This window comes from Leptidea sinapis, chromosome 24 (genome assembly GCF_905404315.1).
Source record: "Leptidea sinapis chromosome 24, ilLepSina1.1, whole genome shotgun sequence".
Lineage (NCBI taxonomy): Eukaryota > Metazoa > Arthropoda > Insecta > Lepidoptera > Pieridae > Leptidea > Leptidea sinapis.
The window spans coordinates 3467664-3493288 of record NC_066288.1 but is presented as its reverse complement, the minus strand read 5'-3'; the positions used below and the strand labels follow the sequence as shown (position 1 = coordinate 3493288).

At 32.8% G+C, this 25625-nt stretch overlaps 1 protein-coding gene across 2 annotated transcripts; it reads left to right on the top strand.

Annotated features, from left to right (window-relative positions):
* Nucleotides 1–11960: 11960 nt before the first annotated feature.
* On the top strand, nt 11961–19472 carry LOC126971619 (pyrokinin-1 receptor-like). Of its 2 annotated transcripts, XM_050817977.1 has the most exons (4): nt 11961–12765; nt 15798–16018; nt 17017–17125; nt 17952–19472. In XM_050817977.1, the coding sequence occupies exons 1-4, from the start codon at nt 11967–11969 to the stop codon at nt 18146–18148; spliced, it is 1326 nt and encodes a 441-aa protein (XP_050673934.1). In that variant the 5' UTR covers nt 11961–11966; the 3' UTR covers nt 18149–19472. The 2 variants fall into 2 exon arrangements, with proteins under 2 accessions (XP_050673934.1, XP_050673935.1); XM_050817978.1 differs by lacking the exons at nt 15798–16018; nt 17017–17125; nt 17952–19472 and having other exon boundaries at nt 11961–12773.
* Nucleotides 19473–25625: the final 6153 nt, after the last annotated feature.

Genomic DNA, 25625 nt, shown 5'->3' with positions numbered 1-25625 from the left:
TTCAGTTTATCTCTTACTTGAGATAAAAATCGTAACTACCGTTGTCTTTTCTGTCCCAATGAACTTATCGACGGTAACTCACCTTATCCGTGCACGCTGTCTGTGAATGGGACGACGTATAGCTTACCAGCGATATAAAGTTTGTATGGAAATTGCAATTCACGCGTCCCAATATAAGGCGATAAGAATGACTTATCGGGTATGTTGGGACAGCTTCAGATTATTGACAGCTAATTACTGACAGTAGAAGGTAGTAATTTATCTCTATCTGTAGATAGTATATTGGGAACGGCCGTAAGACAGTCAGTTCGTCATCGGTAATCAATCACGCCACGCGTAACTCGTTTACATATCATTTTAGAATCTATCAGTTTATTTTACATTGTTTTCAATATTATATCATTTTTACAACAATCAAAGACTTTTACTTGTCTCGGACTTATCATTAAATGTGTAACTCATACAGGGTTGATTAAAAGATAAATTTTGAGTTTCAGTTCTAAGTATTGGGAAACCCCAAAAATATATTGCTTTTTTTTCTACTTTTGTGTGAAAATGTTAATGCGGTTCACAGAATACATTTACTTACAAAGTTTCAACAGTTCTTATAGTTTTGGAAACAAGTGGCTGTGACATACACGGACAGTCAGACAGACAAGACGAATCTATGAGGGTTCCGTTTTTGCCATTTCACTACGGAACCCTAAAAAAGGTCCGAGGTTCTAAGTTTTGATATTTTTTATCGCTATATTATAATTTTATTTAATATATTATAGATAGTATATATAAACTCTGCTTCAACAAATTCGAAACGTTTTCGGTAGAGAATGAAAATTCCTCCTTTACGAGGCATCCTCAGGAGATGTTGACCCCCAAATTCTGGAACGAACTGTTCCAGAATTCAGTGTTTGTTATTTTTTAAAGTGATATCTCTCACTTCTGGGATTAAATATACAAATTTAGTTTGAAGAAAATAGAATAAGCTCAGATGAATTTACAGATTTAATTTGTACTAAAATATACTATAAATTCTAAATATTAAAGTATTCACAATTACAAGTTAGTGAAAATAAATCGTTATATTTACCGAAATAAAATCCTATCTTATTTGTATAGATAATTTTGGCAAAAAATTTATTAGAGAGAGTTTTGTCCAAAAGTAAAGGAGGATACTCAATAACTGAGCCTACGATATCCACGTAGAAGCCACATACCTAAAAATTGACCCCCTGTATACAAGGACGTTACATTTTTATTACCCATAAAAAGTACCTCGCTGAAATCTAAGTCTGTCCTATCACGACGCTATTTCACGATCCCCGCGACTATAAACATCTCCAAGTCCAAACATTAGCTATAATATATCATTGACTCGTCATTTTCAAAGTCAAAGTCAAATAAATTTTATTCAGTTAGGTTTACACTAAGCGCTTTTGAATAGTCACTATAAATATTTCTATCAAATTACTCAATTTATCATATATTCGGAAAATTTTGAAGTTATACTTCTTTAGGCGCGTTTTGAAAATATTATGATGAGAATGAAATTTTAAGATGCGCGCGCATCACTGTAACACAAAAGTAACAGTGTGAAGTTGGTTCCTAAAATTTTCTGACATTTGTGTCATTCATTTTTTTTTTTTTGGTTTTTTCGTCCATTCTAAGGACAGGCAAAGACGTCAAGCCCATACAGCTATTCATTATTTAATAATTAATTGCCAAAGCCATCGGAAGCAAGAGGAATAAATCATTTTAATTATTTTTGCGTCGTTAGGCCAAAGAAGTATAACTTCTTGCGTGCATACATAAGTTCACACACACTTTTTTTTTTCATTGCTTAACTACGGAAGCTGTTGTGAATTAGATATTTTAAGTGCTTTGAACTTTTAACGTAATTTATATATTCGATGCAGTCCCTTACAAACTTATTTATTTTCAAAGTCAAATAAATTTTATTCAATTAAGCTTAAACTAAGCGCTTTTGAATAGTCACTATAAATATTTCTTTTAAATTACTCAATATACCATATTATGTTCGAAAAAAGTTGAGCTCGTCAGAAGAACATACAAGAAACTCAACGGCCACTCTTTTCAATCAAATACAATGGCTGTAATTTACAAAACAAATTAGTTTGTAAAGTACTCCATCCAATATGTGAGTCGTGTTTAAATAATCTGTACATCCATACATATAAATAATATTGGAGTGTCTGTTTGTAATATTGAAATAACCGTTTTTTACTACACGTATATGAATATATCTACGGTATACACCAAAATAACATCTTTTACCCTGTTTGTTCCGACTAATCTCTGAAATGGCTGGACCGATTTTGGTGGGACTTTTATTGGCAGGTAGCTGATCTAATAAGGAGTAACTTAGGCTACGATTATTTTAGAAAAATAAATTAATGTTGCAATGTCCAATGCCTCCTTGAAAAGCAGTGTCCGACCTCATCTAATTTTGAAAAGAAACTGAAAGGATCTACCCCTCAATAAGCTATTAGGTACAGTTTTTGTTTCTTTTTTCCTTACATTTGATAAAAAAGCTCATTAAATTCTCGCCTGTATAAGTTTGAATTTATATAAATATATAATATGGATACACATATAAAAGAAATACGAGATTGTAACACACTTAATAATTTTTTACAACATATACCGCCTAAAAATACTTTAAAACTATCATGTCTACATTTTAATATCAGGTCTTTAATTAAAAATTTCAGTAAATTAGAACAAACTATTCATAAATGTACTTTTCCAATTGATTTAATAGTGTTGACCGAATGTGGTATCTCGAATAAAATTTGCCATTTGTTTAACCTTCCTGGCTTTAACATGTACTCACAACTACGGAAAAATAAAAAGGGAGGCGGCATTATGATATACATCCGAAATCACATAAAATTTACAAAATTCAATCATAAAACAAGCACTTTTGAAAGTCTAACAGGGTCGTTTAAAATAAATGATTGCCAGGATGTAGTTGTTTGTGCAGTTTATCGCCCACCATCAACAAACAAGAATAATTTTGTAAAAGAACTAGGTAACTATCTTTCTATATTTGAGTCAAAACTAAACTTACTAATGATTGGTGACATAAACATTGACCTAAAATCTTCAACGACATATAAAGATTCATATCTAGCAACACTCAGCGAGCATGGATTAATGTGTGGTATATCCGATTATACGAGAATTGAAATGAAACAAAACTATGTAACCAAATCTTGTATCGACCACATTTTTGCACGCTTCCCCACATTAAATCCGTACTCGGCGGCGTTAGATATTGTACTGGCGGACCATCGAGGCCTTGTCTTCGCTTGCATTGGCGATGCACAGCCCGAGCGTACACGGGGTGATATCAAACAAAAAATTAACTATGACATTCTTTTTCGGGAACTAAAAAACGTTAAATGGTCTGTGACAAACGACATGAAATCCCCGTATGATATTTATAATTTTATTTGTCGATCCTTTCATAATGCTAACAATGCGGCTACAAGTACTGTGAAAAAAAGGATAGGTTTAGATAATGGTAAAAATAAATGTAAGCTGCCTTGGATCGATAATAATATCAATGAACTTTGTAAAAAGCGTGAGAAACTTTTTCGCAAATGGAAAAATAATGATTACGATCCTAAATTAAGATTAGAATATAATAAAGTTCGTAACAAGATACACAAGGTTTTAGAAGCTAAAAAAAATTCATATTACCTAAAAGAAATTAGTAATAACTTTAGAAATACAAAAAAAATGTACCAAATAATAAACCAAATGTTAGGTCGTGTGTCATCATCTATTGATTTAGCAATTCTTAAGGCATTCAATGCGCAAGGGTTGCATACTGAAATCATTGCAGATAACTTTGCGAAAAGCTTTGATAATGCAGTGAATGATATTAGTCCAACATGCAAAATAAAACTTTATAAACAAAATAATTGCCGCCAACCAAATGATTCCAGTATCTTTTTAAAAAAAGCTTCAAGCGATTCGGTCTATAAAATTATAAAAAAAACTTAAATTCACGTAAGGCACCTGGTCTGGATGGTATCAAGGTATCAGATATTAAATTAATTGGAAGAGATGTCTCCACGGCTATTGCAAACTTAATAAATTGCAGTGTAAGCAAAAGTCATTACCCAAATGAATTAAAAGAAGGCTGTGTGAGGCCTATATTTAAAAAAGGTAAACATAGTGATTATGATAACTATCGACCCATAACAATACTATCATCGATTGATAAAATTGTTGAAAAGTTTATATGCGAACAAATACATAGTTTTTACAGGAAACATGAAGTACTACAACAAAATCAATTTGGATTCCAGGCTGGTAAGAGTACTTCAATCCTTTTATCAAAATTTACTGACGAAGTGAATAGTCACTTAGATCTTAAAAAACACGTTTTAGTATTATTTATAGACTTCTCTCGCGCCTTTGATACTTTGTTGCATAATCAACTTATTCAGGAGTTAGACTTTTGTGGAGTCCGTGGTCCATTACTGGAATGGTGCAGTGACTATCTAAAAAATCGGACATACAAAGTGAAAATAGACAACACGTTGAGTAAGCCAGTCATGGTGAGAAAGGGCACCGCTCAAGGTTCAGTATTAGGGCCGCTTCACTTTCTTTCATACGTCAATAACATCAAAGATTGTATAAAAAACTGCACTTGTTTCCAGTTTGCGGACGATACTTGTCTCGTAATCGCTGACAAAGATCCAATAAAGGCTTGTGATTTTATGCAACAGGACCTCAATAACCTTACCCGGTGGTGTCATGATGTAGGCCTTGTTCTTAATCCAAATAAAACTAAGCTCTTATTGATAAAATCACCGTTTATTAATAAATTACCAATCAAAAACATAACAGCTCACGAACATGTCTGCCTACATAAAAACTATCACTCATGTAAATGCACACCCTTGGAAATAGTTAGATCTCACACATATCTTGGGTTAATAATAGATGATAAATTTAAATGGAGTAATCATGTGGACTATGTATGCAACAAACTTAGACAATTCCTTGCAAGTATCTCAATTCTTAAAAATCGCATACCCTATAAAGTCAAAATAATGCTCTATAACGCGTTAGCCGAATCGTACGTTCAGTATGGACTGAGCAGTTACGGTCGTACTTACAATTCGTACCTTGACAAAATTAATAAAATTCAAATTCAAATTCTTAAAAAAATAGTATCAAATCAAATTAAACGTAAATTTCAAGGTAACGAAAGCGGGCTATTTAAGCATTGTCAAGTGTTGTCAATATTTAAGCAAATTGAATATGCAATACTAAAAGAAAATTATTTTAATAATAAATTAAAAACAGCCATAGATCACCCCGTGTATACGCGCGCTGTTAGTCTAAACCGGCTGCACATGCCTCGGGCATCCAATGCGTTCGGTGAAAGAACAACAGCTTACATAGTACCTAGACTGATTAATAAACTGCCACGTGACTTGACCGACTCGTTGACTGAGACTAATTTAAAACAGAATTTAAAAAAATACTTTTTAAGACTTGACTGACCACCGATCAACTTATCGTGCTTAACTATTAATTGTATCAAGTACTTTTACTTTTATTAATATAATTATAATGTATAGCTAAGTGATTGTGAACTATTTTTTCTTTTATTAATTTAACTCTGTTGGTGTAGACTTAATTTAGCAATTGTACAAACCTCAGTGGTTTTTATTGCTTTGAAACCGCAATGTAAAATTTGTTTTTTATTAATAAATATAAAAAAAAAAAAAAAAAAAAAAAGAAACGGTCTAACTCTAAAAATAATTTAAATGGCAACACGACATTTTCAATTTTTAAAATAGATCCAGAGAAATGGAATTAAAGTTTTTCTTTGTCTTTTATTTGAAACCCATGGTGGTTCTTTAAATGTCTCGGCTGTTAACAGTTGAGGGGTCCTTCGTTGGGAGCCAACCATAGCGCAGAGCCATGTCATGGTAACAAATATAAAAAAAAACAGTCGTAGTAAAATGCGTACAATAAGTATCTATGTGTTTGGTTTTTTTAGTGTGAATAAGTGATGAGGCAAGAAAGACTTTCACTTGATTACAGCCTACCTCTAATAAATGAGTGCCACTCAGGATATTGGAAAAACAACATTCTTAGCGGTTTCGCATTTGCGATTGTCACTTACAGCTGTTCCAATATTCAGTATCATATATTCATCGTAATATCTCTTACTTGAGATAAAAATCGTAACTATCGTTGTCTTTTCTGTCCCAATAAACTTATCCACGGTAACTCACCTTATCCGTGCACGCCGTCTGTCAATGGGACGACGTATAGCTTACCAGCGATATAAAGTTTGTATGGAAATTGCAATGCACGCGTCCCAATATAAGGCGATAAGAATGACTTATCGGGTATATTGAGACATTTTTAGATTATTGACAGCTAATTACTGACAGTAGTAGTCATTTATCTCTATCTGTAGTTAGAGGTATAAGATGTTAAGTGTCATTATCTCAGTTATTTCACTAGCCGCCTTTGAGACGCCCTTCAAACCGAAACAGTAATATTACTTTTGCAGCGCACGCAGAAATAGGTTTTCGATTTTACACCTTGTGTTACAAAATAGAAATTTTATTACGGATCCCTAATTTTGAAAAAAAAACATAGCCTATAGCCTTCCTCGATAAATGGACTACCCAACACTGAAAGAATCATTCAAATCGGACCAGTAGTACCAGAGATTAGCGCGTTCAAACAAACAAACAAACACTGCAGCTTTATAATATTAGTATAGATAAGTGAACCGAACTACATGAGTTACAGACCGCTACTGAATATAAAATAAAATATAATTGATGGGAACACAGTGTGGACACGCATACATAAACAAATAGCTTCCTTAAGCATATTTGCATACGTGTGTCCCTACACTATTCCCCCCCTTTTACAAAAAAACAAAGTAACTATAATTCATGGTACAAATACAATAACGAAAAAAAAAACGAAAAGATAAAAATACATTTTCAGTTGTAACATTTACACACAATTATTACTAGGTGATATATTCACTGGTTAGTTTAAAAATATTTTATTAAATATTGTACACAAAACATCACAATATACAAATCTAATTCTACACACATCCTGCAGCACTTGGCGCAGGCTAAAATATATTATCATCAGAACCTTGCCAAGCGTTGCCTGAAAGTGATCAGTCATTTCTCCATAATATTCATTTGAAAGATTCCGTTCCATTTCTGCATTACCTAGCTAGGTTTCCAGTAGCCCTTCTGAGAACCACTTTCATGAGTACAATCTACAAGTCTCTCACGATATATTTATTCAAATATCGTAAGAATTGCTCATAACATTGCAGTGCATTATCATTATTTGTGTTAATAACACTATAAAACTCCATGGTATGTTTACGAAACGACACTAAATGATATTATTCAAATGCAATTTTTAGATGGAATATGGATTGAACAATAAACCGAAAACAATATGCATTATTCATCTACACTTTCTATTCTATACACATCTCTTACGTGGAGAAGATATGTTGACAATAGCTGTTATCATAATGAAAACTGAAAATGATCAGTTTCTTCGATTTATTAAGGACTTAGAAAATTATTAAATATTGTTTGTTTCATTTTCTTGTTAGTGATGCTTTTAGTTATAAATTCAAGTCATGACATTCGCGTAAAATGTTATGCTGTCTCTCAAGCTAAGTAAATTAAATCTTACCCACTAAATGTTTCCTAATTAATTATGGTTAATAAAGATATTTTGTAATCAAAATTGGATTGAGTCTCAAAGGTATACGTAGAGAAAATATTCTTCAAACCGTTCCGAAATCGGCAGTGCCCCATTGCTCTAGATATATCATGTTTCGTATGGCACACTATTCCCTCACCAAGTTCTGACGCTTATTTTGTTTAGTAGATGGTTCTTTCTGCATGGTCTTATAACTTGTTTCAATAGCTTTCAGATAAATTCACTCTTCTTCTTCGGCGTTACACTCTTGTCAGAGTGGTCGTGGTGGTCACGTCGAAGTTAGTGGCCTGTTTCACAATGCGACGCCACTCGTCGTGAACTGCCGCTCTAATCGTGCATTCATGCAGAGTACCGTCCATAGCTTCCCTCACTTGGTCTGTCCACCTCATCGGGGACCTGCCTCGTGGTCTAGTGCCCTCGACTTTACCCTGCACTATTAAGCGTTCTATGGAGTGGCTTCCACGTCGCGATACATGCCCGAAGAAAGTGAGAATGCGAAATTCGCTCAAATCATCCTAATTATAAGCAATCTATTAATTAATTTATAACTTTACTTAAAATAACTCGCATTGAAAGAACGCTGCGTGCGCGCCATAACCACGCCGATCTGAGGCATACATGCAATTACTAAAATTGTGAAAATGAGACGTCGGCCTTTTTATCCTAAAAGAATATTTCTTTTTTGCAAAATAGATGTTTAATTGTTTAAATAGTTGCTAAATGCAGCATACCTTCTTATTATTTAACGTAAGCTATGCTCACACGTCCCGTGCACCTGCAGCCAGCTGTTTTGGCGCCAAACCCGACGCAGCCACTTAAGATTCTATAGCCACTTCTGTTTACATTAGACGAGGTATAATTATGCGGTTTGTGTTACAGGTTACTAGATAAACAAGCTTGGTTATTGTAAACAAATAACGTGATTTGTGCTAGCAGTGATCGCCGCTTTTTCAGAGTTGTACGAGAAATTGTGACTATTTTGCTAAACGCGTCAAAAGAAATATATTGTAATTGAATTCTTTGTAATATTTTGACTAAAGTGGACATGTTATAATATGATCTTATGATTTCTTACAAAAAAATTTTTTTTTTTAATCTCCACAAAATAATATTAATATTTTTCATATCATTATGAAAATTTTAAATGTATACTTATCGAGAATATGATGATCGTTTCTGAAGTATGTACCTACCTACATTGGGGTTGTTTTATTTTTCACACTTAAAAAAAATATCCATATTCATCATATAAATGATTGCACCTACCGGGATTCGAACCCGGGACCTAACCATTCGGGTATATGGGTCGCCGACCGATGCAGATAGTAGATATAGTGTAGATGTAGGGACCATATTACCATAAGGTGTGCCTTTCTTGAATTCAGTTTGGCTCACACCACGATACAGTATCTACCTATGTAAAAAAGGTTTCTTATGAAACGCGCGGTTATGAACAGTCAGGTTTCAACTATTTTTTTTTTGTTTTCATTAATACTTTTGAAAGACAATCAAATTAGTCGAAACTATTGCTGAAAAATTACATATTGCAAAATTTCTTATGCAACTAGCTGACCCGGCAAACGTTGTATTGCCGTATAAATTACTTTCAGAGTTAGACCGTTTCTTGGACATTGCAACATTTCGTTATTTTTCTAAAATAAAAGATTTTTTCTAAAATAAACGTAATAGGCCTAAGTTACTTCCTATTACATCAGCTACCTTCCATTAAAAGTCTCGTCAAAATCGGTCCAGCCATTTTAAGGATTAGCCCGAACAAACATACAGACAGACAGACAGAAATTGTAAAAAATGTTATTTTGGTGTATATAACCGTATATATACTATAGGTTGTTTCAACAGACACTGCAATTTTATTTATATGATAGCCATTTTATATACCTCGACTAAAAACCCACATAATAAAAAAACACTATCTACTGAGCGACCACTTATTTTAATAATAATAAAATATAAAATAATTTTAATATATAATTACTTGTGACTAAATATTACTGACTAACTTTGTAAATTATTGTGAATAAGCTATATTTTAACGAAGTATTTATTCGTCCGTAAATTTCAGCAAATATTTGCCAATAAAGTTAATCCAGCGTTTCAATTAAAAATCCAATTAGTAAATATTTTATCATTTGGCGGTTATCTTGTATCTTACAGCTTATATTTTTTTTTTTACATTAATTCTTTTTATAGGCACAGATCAAAATTATGTCATTCGGATAAAAAAAAATCAAATTCCAAATTTCTATATTTTGATATTACGATATATATACAAAATTACTTATAATCTACTTATTAAAGTAATTTACAATTAAGCCTTATATATGTAGGTATCAGTAAACTTATTTCTACAACCCTATCTACGTGTTGAGGGATAAAACTTTATTATACTGAAAAAACTAATACATATGGTTTGTGGGGGAAAATCCAGGAAACTGGGAAAACCTGGCTATTTGTTATCATTTAACCTAACTTAAGACTAATGACTAGAAATAAAAACTAACTTAAAACTAAGGTAAATAAATACATAGATATGTATACATAGATATATATTATATAAATATAAGAGGGGTGGAGGGGATCTTGGAAAAGGAAAGGAGGGAGAGGAAATAGGAGGCCAGTTTTCGCCGATAGTTAATATTTACAACTAAATCAATTTACAATATATTTATTGGTTTTAAATTTATTCAGACCTAGCTAGAACTCTGTGTGCGTGTGTGTGTGTGTATTCGGATAAAAAGGCGGCGACTAGGTCTTACATAAGATCTCTTTGAAAGTGGGTGTGGTGTAGCAAGTGCAACATTGATGCATACAACTGCGAATTAGTTTCGCTTACCACTCAAGATCTCAAATGTCGTATTGGGGCCTATTAAAACATCAAAAATACATAATTATTGATCATACAATATTTTTGAACGTGGATTGAATTTACAAATTATTATGAACTTTGAACATATATTTCATTGAATTTATTTCATTAACATAATATTCCATACGGTTAATTAAGTGCCAATATGATTATGAAGCCAGGATTACTACTCAACTTGGATGAGATTATCTTATAATGATGGACGATCTGGTCAAGAACGCCGGAACACGTTGAATGAGGGCAGCGCAGGACCGATCGTCGTGCAAATCTTTGGGACGAAAGATAAAAGAAAAAAACCGACGTTTTGCAAATTTTCTTTGCCTTCATCCAGCAGTGGACGTTATCCGACTGATGATGATTATGATGATGATAGACCGAATATTGTGACATTCTAACCGTCTAACGCATCAATATAATATTCTGTGTTTGAAATTACATCAAAATTGAGTACCTACTGTAATGTAATGTGCTGTAGATTGTATAAATTGAATAAATAAAAAATAACACAAATGGGATCCCACCGGGAATCCGTTGTTACGCATGCAATCACTGGGAATCACCAGTGGGAGGCTCCTTTGCACTGGATGCCGGCTAGATTATGGGTACCACAACGGCGCCTATTTCTGCCATGAAGCAGTAATGTGTAAACGTTACTGTGTTTTGGTCTGAAGGGCGCCGTAGCTAACGAAATTACTGGGTAAATGAGACTTAACATCTTATGTCTCAAGGTGACGAGCGCAATTGCCACTCAGTTTTTTGGGTTTGTCAAGAATCCTGAGCGGCACTGCTTTCTTCCTGCTCGTCTCGTCCCTTAGTATCATTTAAAAAAACTTATTGTAATCGGCTATGGGCAGGGTTGTCAACCCTACTCTAAAATAGAGTATTATACTCTGTATCATGTAGTCGTACTCTATAATCTATAACACTTATACGAGTAGAGTATGCTAAAATACTCTTTTTTACACAATGTTTTACTATACTGTTGCCAATTATGTAATATAAAGCAAACCCATTTTATTTTTATTATTATATTGTATTTAAAAATATATAAATAAATTACACTCTTTTTTGGAAGTTACTCTTTATAAACCTCCTTTGAAATCAGATATTCAATATTATTTCTAATAAAAGTTGCCAACCCTAGATATGGGGCACATCAAAACAACATGTCAATGTTATTCCAATATAATTATTCAAATGTTGTGTTTTTGTTCCAGGATTGATGCAAACGCGAGCAACAGAGTGAAGCGGAGTCACTCTATTATGAAAGCCAATTAATCATAGTAATACCTCTAAAATAATGACTTCTATGGATAATGTATCCGACTCTATTCTCAATATTTCGGATTCATTCCTCAACTCCTCAGAATCCGTGGACTCAACTCTCATCTTTGGCCCTCAAAGGGATTCTCTCTACATAGTAATACCAATAACAATAATTTACTCACTTATATTTATCACAGGGCTTTTCGGTAACATATTCACATGTATAATTATAATTCGGAATCAAAACATGCACACAGCTACAAATTATTACTTATTCAGCTTAGCAATATCAGATCTGCTTTTGCTTGTAAGCGGAATGCCCCAAGAAATATATTCCATTTGGTCGAAATGGCCCTACGTTTTTGGTCATACCTTTTGTTTGATACGTGGCCTAGCTGCGGAGACATCAACAAACGCGAGTGTTTTGACAATAACCCTGTTTACAATAGAAAGATACCTTGCAATATGTCACCCGTTCGTTTCCCACAAAATGTCGAAACTAAATCGAGCAATAAAACATGTAATCTTGTTATGGATTGCTTCTTTCGGGCTAGCACTTCCGCAAGCTCTACAGTTCGGTATTAGAGTGTACAAAGGTGTCACTATGTGCTTACAAACAAGGGTTATTATCGAACATTCCTTCGAGCTGTCGACTTTCTTTTTCTTTTTCGCGCCGATGATCGTCATAACAGTGCTTTATTCACTAATTGGATTGCGGCTCAATAAATCGAACGTCACTAAGGAGAATTTAATGGCGCAGAAGGAAATGATAAAGATCAAGACACACAAAATACAGAGAAAGAATAGCACACAATCAACAAAACGAGTTGTTAAAATGTTGGGTAAGTAAGGCTATATTTATCTTAGTATTTTCGTCAATGTCTGTATTATTTTCACCATAGGAAAATAAAAGGTAATAAAAAGAAGACATAAAACATGCTACCACACGCGTAACTTATAGACCACCAGCACGTAAGTAATAATTTTACAGACTTCTAAAAAAAGATTTGTTTCAGGTACTCGTATAATAAGAAAATAAAACTTGGTTCAAACTTAGCACTGATCACAAGATCGATTGAACCCACATTAGGAAGAATAGAACAGAATATTACTTTTGTCTAAATTTTATCGTGTTATATTTGTTTTAATATCCAGTATTCAAACAGAAAAATTAATAAATATGTGATAATATTACTGTCTGATAAATCACGTTACAATACATTATTCCTAGACGTGAAGCCCCCTCCTGTTCCCCATTCACCCCCCCCGGCGCTCGTTCTGTTGCGTCAGTACGGTTTGCAATTTTTTACCGTTAGGTACATGTCGTGATATTTTCGTGTTATGACTGCTTTGTTCTTGAAGTTTTCAGTATTACGTTTTGACTTTTGTTGTTATTAGTTCTGTAGTTTCTGTTGTTGTGGGTCGCTCGCTATAATAGTATTACCAGAAAAATAAAGTATTTTTTTTACTTAACCCAGATTATTTTATAAATTAATCATCAATATGATAATAGTAATTAGCATCACAACACAACACCTTTACATCAATCAATAATACAGAAAAAATAAGTCGTTGTTTATTTATTCATTATAATATCCTAGTGATGCTTGTTTTGAACACCGCAACAAAGCGACGATGTGACGTCATCTACGTAAGGTCCAGAAATCATATAACTTGATAGTTATGGATTTCATACAACTTTTTCACTCGCATATAACTACGTAATAAATAATGCAAATTAGGCCCAGTGGTAACATACGATGGCACTTTCCGAAAAGGTGTAGTAACTAGTATAAAAACTCCTTCGTGAACTATCAAAACATGAATTCAACCCGATCTAAGTTAGTGTACAAAGAGCGACTCATTAATACTGTCCTCGATATTGTGTTTCACTCAGACACGCTAACGACCTTATCAAATATTTGTGTGAAAAGTTAAGCCGCTAATGGGAGCTTTATCCTTCATTCATTACGTATGACATGACAAACGTATATAAAAATATATCCATTAATTATTACATTAACTTTTGAAAATTGGGTTAAAACTTAGTATCATGTAGCACGAATTATGAGGTGAAAAATATTGTAGTTGATAGAGCTTTAGTCCACGATATAATGTTACCACTCGTATTAAAAGGTAATGCACCGTTCCAGAGAAAAAAGCATTATAACCTAGCCTCAAATTATGACATTTTTAAGGGTTGGCACGTTTTAATGGGTAGGAAAGAAAAGGAAACGCCTACAATTCGATTCTGGCTCTCACCGGCCGCTGCCGCGGCACGCTACACTCGGCTCGTGCGTTATTGCAACTGTTCTAACATAACAATAACCTAATAAATTTTTATAATTTGTAGTTGATAGAGCTTTGGATCACGATTATAGTGGTAATACTCTTATTACGCTTTTTTATTATTTGTTATCTCGTGTAGTTCTTAGACTTTCTGGAGTCGCTCTAAAAATTTAAATTCAAAATTACTTACTGAACCTTAAAAACTACCACTAATTTGAAATAGTATGCCTCATTGAAAATTTACTGTAAAAACCGAAAATTCACTCTAGTTATAACCGTTTTCTCTAAATGAATATAACAAGCAGTTCTAAAAATATATTATAATATGATATAATACGTTGCATAGTTGTTGTATTATAATTTTTTAAAGTGAAACTTTTATTACATCGTTAAGTGATAAAGCGATTTATATACCCTTAATGGAATATTATTCCAAAAATTTTTAGTTAAATGTCTTTAATGTGAAAAAAGGTTTCACTTTTATCGTGGTTTCATAAAATTACAAAATCCCCTTATTTTTTTAGTTGAGTTGATTCAAATCACATGTTACTAAAACGTCTAGTCAATGAGAGTATGCGATTGCAAACAAGCTTGATTTTCATCATAAGTCAGTGCACATTGGTTGCGACCGTAATCCTTAGGCCTATATTTCACCGAGGACCACGGTGGCGTAACCGTGGTGTCCGCAAGCTACCAAACTAGACACCAGACTGAGATAGTATCAAAATGGACCTCGAAGAGATAGCACTTCCGTATGTGAGTAGGAAAATAATTGCATGCAACAAAAATAATAATAACATGATAAATAAATAATAATAATAACATGCAACCAAGGCGTCGCGTTTGATTTATTAAGAAAAAAATTAATATAAAATAATTCAAAAAGCGTATTGATAAATCCCACAGTGAAAACTAATAAATACTAATAAACTACTATCGAATAAAATAAGTTTTGTGTTTATAGCTATCATAGTTTTATGATAATATAAACAAAGACTATTTTTCAAAAAATAAATCTATCGAGATTAAATGTCCTAAGTCTAAAATGATACTAAGTCCAACCCGAATAAGAAAATTATTAAAAGACATTAAGACACGTTTTTTTATTTCATTCTTTTTTTAACTGAAACTAACAGTTTCCTTAGTTGAGTATTGATTTGAATATTAACATTTACTAACATACGTAAGTACCTTCTGTATAGTATACTTTTGCAATAAGTAGGTATTTAAAAGCTTTAAACTATAATATTTTTACTTTATCGAGTAATATTATCGCAAATTGAATACATTATCCTATATCATTATATATGGCGCATACTTCAATTGCTTTTAAACTATTTTGCGTACTTGCTATATCTTTTATCTAATATTGGTGTAAAAGGGATTAATTATCATAAGAGTAAGCCACACCAATACCGATTTAACACATTCACTGCCAACAAAATAATAGCTGGGAATACTATAATACTATACGGGAACCAATACTTTTTAAGGCGAATTTATATTACATTTTGTACAAAAAAGACCAACAGTAACCCTTAACCGCTTAATATTCTGTCAGAATAATATTAAATTTTATCTACAGTTGCGGTCGTCGTTGCGTTCTTCATTTGCTGGGCACCATTCCACGCTCAGAGACTGGTGGCTATCTACGGGACTACAGAGAACCATCTGGCGAAGTCACCGTTGCTACTGTTCGCGTATCATTTCCTCACCTACACATCAGGAGTGTTCTACTATCTGTCTACGTGTATCAACCCTATATTCTACCATATTATGTCAAATAAATTCAGAGATGCATTTAAGGTTTGTCGTGTTTAAATTGTTTTCTAGGTACAATAAGACATTTTGAAACTTGTACTCAAAGTAGATAGCTCAGAAATTGGAAGTAACGAGACGCACATGTTTAAAAAATTTAATTTGTACCAAAATTTATAAGCGATGCGGGATTCGAACCCGCGCCTCTCGGCGTACGTCTCAGCGCTCTTACCATAAAATCCAACCGTCCGCATGCGGCATCATTCGTAAATCTTGATTAAATTAAATTTGTATACTTAATCGTAGAAGTGAAGCATATCACTTTTTTTATAAAAATAAGGGACGAGACTAGCAGGACGTTCAGCTTATGGTAATTAGTACGCCCTGCCCATTACAATGCAGTGCCGCTCAGGATTCTTGGAAAATCCAGAAATTCTGAGCGGCACTACAACTGCGCTCGTCACCTTGAGACATAAAATGTTAAGTCTCATTTGCTACGGCGCCCTTCAGACCGAAACATAATACTTACACATTACTGCTTAACGGCACAAATAGGCACCGTTGTACCACAACTAGCCGGCATCTTGTGCAAAGGAGCCTCCCACTGGTAAACGCTTAGAAATAACAAATTGTCAATGGTTTATTATTAGAACATTTAAAACGTAAGCCGGAAATGTTTGCTCCTTTTTGTGCATGATGCGTGCATCGAAGAAGATGGGTTCCAAAACTTTTTTAATCGAACAGATCAAACTTAAAGGAGTAATTTTTTTTAAATTTCTCTGACATTATTTACGTTGTGATGACGACCATAATAACAGAACTGGAAAGTTACTTCCTGTGGTAATTAGTTGTTGTATAAAACCAAATAACAGAGGTGTGCCTACAGAATAGCTTGAATTTATTAAAAGAAATGATTGGTTGGGAGGAATTTTGATTAAATGGAGAAGTTTCAGCTACGAAAGCCTTTGCAACTTACTTTGAGTCATAATTGTAAGATAATGTTTCGCCAAATTCAACAATGATGTAAAAAATCTTACTGTTTTCAGACAACTATGATGCAATGGTGCTTCAGATACAAGGAGAGTCCATCGACCCGGTGTTCATACAATGCAGTACGAAATAAAAATCCGACATCAAGCGGCTCTATCAACTGCGGTACTTAAATAATGCTTAATAAAAAAAAAATAAAAAATAAACAACCGACTTCAAAAAAAAACTATTCCAAAACAATAGATATAATATTAAAAAAACTTGCGTATTTTTATACAACCTAATTAATTAGACCGAATTCTAGTTACAATTATTGTTATTTTTGGAATCGGTGTCCTCCCGCTTTGCCTGAGGGTGTTCGCTCTATTCCCAATCTGTGGTATCATTGAGAAAGTCATTTATGTTATAGTAACCTCTACCACACAAACGTTTTTCAACAATTCTTTTAAATAACGTAATACTTTTGTTTTGAACATTTTCTGGGATCTTGTTGTAAAAGCATATACATACCCACAAAAGACTAACTCGACTTAGACGAGTAGTAGGCATTATAAGTTTATGTCTGTTCCTAGTGTTAACTTTATGGTTATGACAGTTTCTAGCAAATTCACTTATGTGCCTATGAACATATCTACATTAATTAGATTATCAAGAATATATTGAGAAGCAAAAGTCAAGATGTTAATTTCTTTAAATATCGCTCTCAATTATTCTTTAGGACCTAGGTTATAAATAGCATTACATACTGACGACCCATTTAGCCCAGTGGTTAATACCCTGCCTACTGAGCTAGAAGTTGCAGGGCGAACATTTAAATAATGAATATGGATGTTTGTTTCCGAGTCATGGATGTTTATAAGTATTTATGTATGTTTAAGTAAGTATATTGTATTAAATATATCGTTGTCTTGTGCCCATAGTACAGGCTACGCCAAGTTTGAGGTAAGATAATTTGTGTAAAAGTGTGTCATTTTTATTATTATTGTTTCAGGTTCCTTTAAGAACCAGTCAATATCAAGTAATCCTGGTCAGCCAAACATCACCGATACCAACACCGTACATCTAGACCGTGTGTTCAAAATGTGTGAGAAGTGTAAACGAACATTTGCCGTGCCATCCCTCATAGAACTTAAAAGTTGTAACCATTCTCATGATTTGGATACAGTTATTAACCATACTACAGAATAAATATGTACTTAAAGATGGTATTGGAAACAATAGGTTTACTGAGCAATCAAATTTAACACTGTCCATAAATTGTTTCTTGTAATTAGTGTCAATAGTTGTAAATATAGGTAAGGTATAATAGATAGTTGTGTATGACGGACTTATAATATTTATATTGTATTTCTATATTTTTGAGACTGGTAAGATCTTGCTAATAAGAAAACCGTTGTAATATAATAGTAAGATTTATGAATAATGCTTCGTAAATTAAAACTAGGTAATTATATTAACTTAATGAGTAGGTAATACTTTTAGAAACTGATGCTTTTGTATAACACTCTGTTCCTAAGTCTGTACTTCGGAGTTTAAAGTGAGTTTAGCTATTCTTATATAGTATTGACACGAGAGTGGGTCAGGGAATAATACTCCGCTTATAGGAACGAGTCTTTATTTGCGTTCACTTTTTCTGAACTTGCACTTCGCCGTTCTGCCGCTGTTCCTCTTGTGGGCGGCGGTACCTTCAACGCGTCACACCGCACCGAACACTAAGTCTCTTCTATCTGCTTCTTCTTGGAACACTTTCACTTTTCACTACTTCTTCTTTTCTTCTTCTTCTTCTTCTTTACACTTTCGTGTCAGAACTAGAACTGCCGTAGGCCACGCTTAGTACGGCTTATATACCCCCGGATCTGTTCTATTTTCAAAATGATTCTCCCATTCCATATTTAAATTAAAATTGTACCAGAAAATTCTTTTAACTATTTTTATCCTGCTTACACATTTACCATCCCCTTTTTTTGTTCGATTGGATCCTGAACTTACTAGAAATTTCCACTAACTTTACAAAACCCAAAAAAATTCCATACACTGGTAGGTGTATCGAACCCGGGTCTACAGCGTCTAAAGTAAACACTTTTACGCTAAAGCTACGAGTATTGCTGACAGAGTTATGCTAGTGAGTGTGCGGTTAGGCGGGATACTAGTTACAAAATTTTTTTCACTTAAATAATCATATATGGTCACAAATACTTAGAAAGTATCCTTTTTACACTTATTCACAACGCACGACGGCATTTTTAAAATATTTTATTGAGACGCAAACTGATCTGTCACAGACGACAACAATTCTCCTATCGGCCTGTAGTAGTGTAAGTGTGTGCGTGGGGCTATGTATTTACACGTCAATCGGCTTGTTTTGGTGTTATGTAAGGTGACACGGAGTTCTTATTTTTTTACTAGTCCGTGGCTCACGCTCTAACACATTTTGACATCTATCTCTTAAATCGTTAAAAACAAAATGGCGGATGTTATATTTAACAACAACAAGTGTTAATTAATAATTATTATACCGTAATATGAAACTATTATTAAATTTCATTTATGTATGTTGGAGGACTGAGATGATTTTATTAATAGTCATATTCGACTGACGACAAAAGAAAAAATAAGGGTAATTCAACAAGATATGAAAAGTGAATTGAATTACAGGGTTGAATGTTAATTATTACTATAAGTATTGTGTAAAATGTTTTTAGATAAGTATTCATATTTTTCGAACTATGTAATGTTTTTAAATTAGGAAATTCTTAATGAAACTATCGCTTTGTCATGTGACGTGGTAGTTAACGGGTAATAAATGGTAATTTTAAGACTTAGGTAAAAGTCGCTAATTTAATAATAATTGTATTAATAATAATATTTAATATGATATACATACACACAATTAACATACAAAAAATATATTTATATTAACATAACATATTCATCAAACAAATGCACCTACCGGGACTCAAACCCAGTGCCTGTCATAGAGTTCAAGTTTAGTTACCACTCAGCAGTCTCAGAACTCAGTAAATGTGCAAATGATTTAATTTATAAAAAATGATTTAAATTATAAATATTGGCGGAATTAACACTAAAGAAAACTTAAATCATTTGTATAATTATGGATTTCCGCAAAGTAACGCCTAATTCAATAAATTTTCTCAGTAAATGTGATAAGTTATCTTTGATAATTAAATTACTGTTCTGTAATACTATTTATATGGGAGGTGCAACCTGTTTCTTGAAATGCCAAAGATATTATTAGGCAAATTTATTTATATACCAGTGGGAGGCTCCTTTGCACAGGATGCCGGCTAAATTGTGGGTACCACATCGGCGCCTATTTCTGCCGTGAACCAGTAATGTGTAAGCATTATTGTGTTTCGGTCTGAATGGCGCCGTTGCTAGTTAAATTACTAGGCAAATGAGACTTGACATTTTATGTCGCAAGGTGACGATCGCAATTGTAGTGCCGCTCGGAATTTATGTGTTTTTCAAGAATCCTGAGCGGCACTGCATTGTAATGGGCAGGACGTATCAATTACCTTCAACTGAACGTCCTACTCGTCTTGTTCCTTGAAAAAAACAGAAGATGTAAAGACCGGTCAAGCGCGAGTCGCAATTTTTGTTGAGCAAATTTTGTGGGTTTTGCTTTGGAATTGCCAGTGGATTTCGGAAAGATTAGGAGTATTTAATATGCTTCTGAGGGAAATCTCTTATCGGAGGGTATTTGTGTATTTATGGGTACAAAAATGATTTGATTTTTTTTTTTAAACTTTGTCATTATGTAACCAATACGTCTTATAATATTCACAAATACAGAATGATTGATTTTATTATAATATGTTAACGGCCTTACAAATAAACTTGGTCTAAAGTTATACTACGAGAGTAAACAAAGTTATGGAAAATGTTGACTATATCGCTGACAACACTGTCAATACAATGTTAATTCTGAAGTTTTCCGAATGCAAGCAGCCTTGCAAATAAACGCGGGAAATGTTATACGGCCGTATAAACCAATCATAAACAAAATGTGTAGTTGTAAACATTTTACATATTCTTGGATTATTTTCAGATATAACTTAATACCATTTTATTTGTAAGGCTGTAAGTGTTTAATTAATATAAAAAGCGTAAATAAATAATATGTTTAATTTGATACGTTATCGCGTTTTGAATGACAGGTGACATTTAACAAGTAACTTGAAGCCATAGAATTTGAAATTTTTTTCTCAAACGTCTGTTAACAGTTAATTAACTAATATGTTATTATTAACGTATTTACTACTAGCTGACCTGGCAAACGTTGTTTTGCCATATAAATTATACTAGCTGACCCGGCAAACGTTGTTTTGCCATATAAAGTATAATTCACGCGAAAGTTTTATAAGTAATAAAATATTGCCTATATTATAGCCTGTACATCATTTTGTTCTATTGTCAATAGTTTTTGCAGCGCACGCAAAAATAGTTTTTCGATTTTACACCTTGTGTTACAAAAAAGCAATTTTATTACGGATCCCTAATTTTGAAAAAAAAACATAGCCTTATAGCCTTCCTCGATAAATGGACTACCCAACACTGAAAGAATCATTCAAATCGGACCAGTAGTACCAGAGATTAGCGCGTTCAAACAAACAAACACTGCAGCTTTATAATATTAGTATAGATATGTAAACCTTCCTTGAGCTTCAACATACAAACATACATTCTCTTTTATATATATAGATTAATACACAAATAAAATTTGAAAAACAAACAGACAAACAGCTTTGTTCAACTCTTAGATTGTGGCTTCATAAGAGTTGAACAAATCAAACAGAATTTTATAGCGTGGCGGTACTCGAACTGTTAGCTCAGTTGGTTAGTGCACCGGCACGGAACGCCGGAGGTCGTGGGTTCGAATCCCGCATCGTTCATAAAATTTTGTTTTTCAAATTTTATTTGTGTATTAATCCTAAAAGTGAGGGTTATCACTTTAAAAACATAACATATTATATATAGATTAGTAGAAAGTTGTACCCCATCAGTTTTCTCATAGGATAGTTAGGATGCAAAATATTGAAATAATTTTATTTGTATTAGATTTAATATGAGATTATTTTGAACATATGTGAAAATGTAAGTAGTTAATATATTAAAATAAAATGTAGTAGTTTTCAGTATCTGTTTATTTTAAATAACATTGTTAAGTTTCAACGGGATGATAATGTACTTAAATAATATTAATTTAAGTAATATAGATTGAGCTTGACTGTGATGTCTGATAGTAAATGTTTTCAAAAAGATTCAAAACACTTCATTGAATGAAATATAATTTGAATTATTTTAATGTTAAAATATTACAAATCTTATAAATGTGATATTATGTTCCCTTTTGGTATTATATTATTTTAATTAAAACTACTTGAGTGGCGAAAAGTCACTCTTTGAGTAAATATTTTTTGTTTTCAAATAGTCTTCATATATTACTTAGTACAGGTATTCGAATTATAACAAAACATTGGTGGAATTTTACTAGAAATAACATATTTTTGTATGTGTAAAATATCGTTATATATGTCGCAGGTATATTGTCTAAGCCGTGATATTATAATTATTTCACTTTTCATTTAATAATTTAACGGTAGATTGTCAATCGACTTCATTTCTTACAATTTAACGGGCTGATTTTAGTGATATTGTAATGTCACAGGTACACTTTAGTGATATTGTAAAGCAATGATATTGTGATAATTTTACTGCTCGTTAGTTTATGAGGCCATCTCTGATTGGTCTGTTTCTTGTATTCTTAGTCATTATGTTTCAGTTATTCATTAGTGTTATTAACTAATTGTTATCTAAGCTATTTGGCCCTTGTTCACTGCTATTTCAACAATAATTTCAGATGGAAGATTATATACTCGCAAACATTGGAGTTTACTATTATTGTTTTGCAAATTGCGTATGAAAAAAGATTTACCAATCAGAACGCTCGACGTCTCACACTGCTAACTTCTTTTGTATTATACCAAGACTTATTACAATATCACTATAGTGTACCCGTGACATTACAATGTCACTAAAACCAGGCCGTTAAATTGTAAGAAATGAAGTCGATTGACAATCTACCGGTAAATTGTAATTTCACAACTTTGACAATATACCTAAGACATATATATAAACAAAATCTTTGGCTTTTAAATTTTGATTACCCTAAACGAAAAGACCCGAATTAAAATTCTTTTTTCACACTTTGAACATTCCAATATTATAAGTTTTTCATCGTTTCTCATTAGTGTTGTCCCCCAGTGTGGTTTTTAATTGGAATATCTTCAATTTTATAAAGCTTGGGTGATTGATACCTTTAAGACTGGAACTGGTGGGCTATTCGCAAATTTAGTCTAAGGTATTCCTTAAGATCTTATTAATTTATTAAATAAGTTGCTTGTTGTCAAAAGAATTTGCAAAATGTGGTTTAGGTAATGGCTTTAAACAATAATGTTATTAAAATTTTAAGAACTGCATAGTTTTTATCAAGAAAAAATATATTTATGTACGTAAGAATATCGTAGTTCCCACATGAGAAGTTGTCATATACTGAGCTCATCTCTGCCTTACAGTGTGTTCACATGTTTCAATTAGTTGATAAACAAAAATTGGATACAAAATCGAATGAAAAATTGCAAGCGGTTTAATTAAAATCGATCCAACATCCACGGCGGTTGATCACTGCCAACCACCGTGGATGTAGAATTCTGGATGTGTAAAGTATTCATGATTTAAGAACGAATAAACAAGCAAATTTTACAATAATTTTATTGCGAGATCTTTCTTTTTATTATACGTGAAACAAATAAAATCGAATACAAGAAATAAACAATTGGTTAAAATCGTAACCAATAAATTGGCATATTCAAAAGTGAAGAATTTCATTCAACAAGAAAATTGAAGCGTCAAAATTCGAACGGTGCCAAACTTTTTTTTTAACGAGCTTTATCATTTTGACTTATTTTAAAGTTTCTTCATACAATTCAAATCGCATGCTAAGTTGATCAACTAAAATTGAACCGTGTGTATCCATTCCCGCTATTAATTTATTTTATGTGTGGTATAGGTGGTTAACAATTAAGGTCCAACGAGACAATATTCGTTTTTGCCTCAATATATAAACATTTCCACTCGACTTTCAATTAGTCTGCGTTTCGTGATGTAATGATCGGTTTTGATAAACTGCGATCAAGAAATCACCACCATTCATATTAATTGATGTACAACATTAGTAAATAGTTTTTTATATATGAGTCGAAAAGCAATCTAATACTGTTACGAAGATAAAACAAATGTAAGGAAGGTAAAATAGATACATAATTTTATTTTTTATTTTTCAAAAAATGAAATTATATGTGAGGACTCTTTCTTATTCGGTTTAAATAATATTTCAATAGTTATAAGAACGGGTATTTGACATTAATGTTATTATTAAAATTTTATAATATTGTTGAAGAGTTTTTAATATATCTGTTTAATAAAGTAATGATTAATTATACGACTTATTTATTAAATGTACCTCGTTTTATTTATGACCTCACTACTAATTTTACTTATAATTACTTAATTTAATACATAATTACTTGCAAAACAAATCTTATAACTTTAATAATACTTTGATTTGATACATAAAATTAAAACTATCATTACGGGGAAGCGTTCAAAAATTCTGGCAGGATTTTCACGTTGGATAGCTAGGCTGATCCGTTGACCGAAACAGCTGACAGCTCTGGGTTTTCCAGTAGCCTTATTGAGGCGCGAAGATAGTACTTTGAACATTCTCCGTGCCTCTGCGTCCCACGGGCCAAGTGTCGCGACACCAAACGGCACAAACATTTATGACTCACTGAGACCGAAATATATGTGCGCACACTTTACCTAAGTGTGTAAATTGAAAAAAAATATATTTTGGCATCATATTTATAACTTTTTTAGGGTGTGAGATAAACTCTAAATAAGTTATAATATAGTTTCTTCGTATTGATGGATGTGTCACTTAAGGGTTTTAATATATAAAAGGGGGCAGACAGCTAAATGACTCACTTGATGGGAAGACGTGAGGATACGACCCATGGATATCCGCAGCACCAGGGGGCAAGAGATGCATGGCCAGCCTTCAAGTTGCGAGTATGCTCTAGTCTTGAAGGTTTCTAAGTCATATCAGATCAGAAAAACTTCAGCTACTAATAATTGCCATTTCAAATAGAAGGGAAAAAAATAAAATAGGGAATCTAGAAGACGGCCATAGCGTGATGACCGTCAAAGGTAATGATCAAAAGTAATAATAATGAGTGGTTGTTTTTCTCAAAGTGGGCTATAACCCCTCGAGTGGGCGTTAGAGACCAAAAAGGGGGCGCTAAAGGGCCCAGAAAAAAATGGCGCGTCGAGAGCGATGGTTGATTTGTAATGTCATTTAGATACTTTATATTTAAAATTTCGAATAAGGGTGTTTGAGCACTCATCTGTTATTTTACGGATCCATGAAAAAAAATACGAATTGAATGATGTGTTAAGAAATTAAAAAAAAAATGTTAAAATACGATTGTGCTAAGGTTACTATAACATGAATGATTTTCTTAATGATTTGAGGATTGTCATCGTCTGTGACGGATCAGTTTGCGTCTCAATAAAATATTATAAA

What these genes read in the sequence shown, in the direction of transcription:
- LOC126971619 (XM_050817977.1), top strand. Translation starts at nt 11,967, where the DNA reads ATGGATAATGTATCCGACTCTATTCTCAATATTTCGGATTCATTCCTC. An exon ending in ACGAGTTGTTAAAATGTTGG is followed by an intron (nt 12,766 to 15,797) that starts GTAAGTAAGGCT and finishes TTTTATCTACAG; the next exon opens with TTGCGGTCGTCGTTGCGTTC. An exon ending in AATTCAGAGATGCATTTAAG is followed by an intron (nt 16,019 to 17,016) that starts GTTTGTCGTGTT and finishes TACTGTTTTCAG; the next exon opens with ACAACTATGATGCAATGGTG.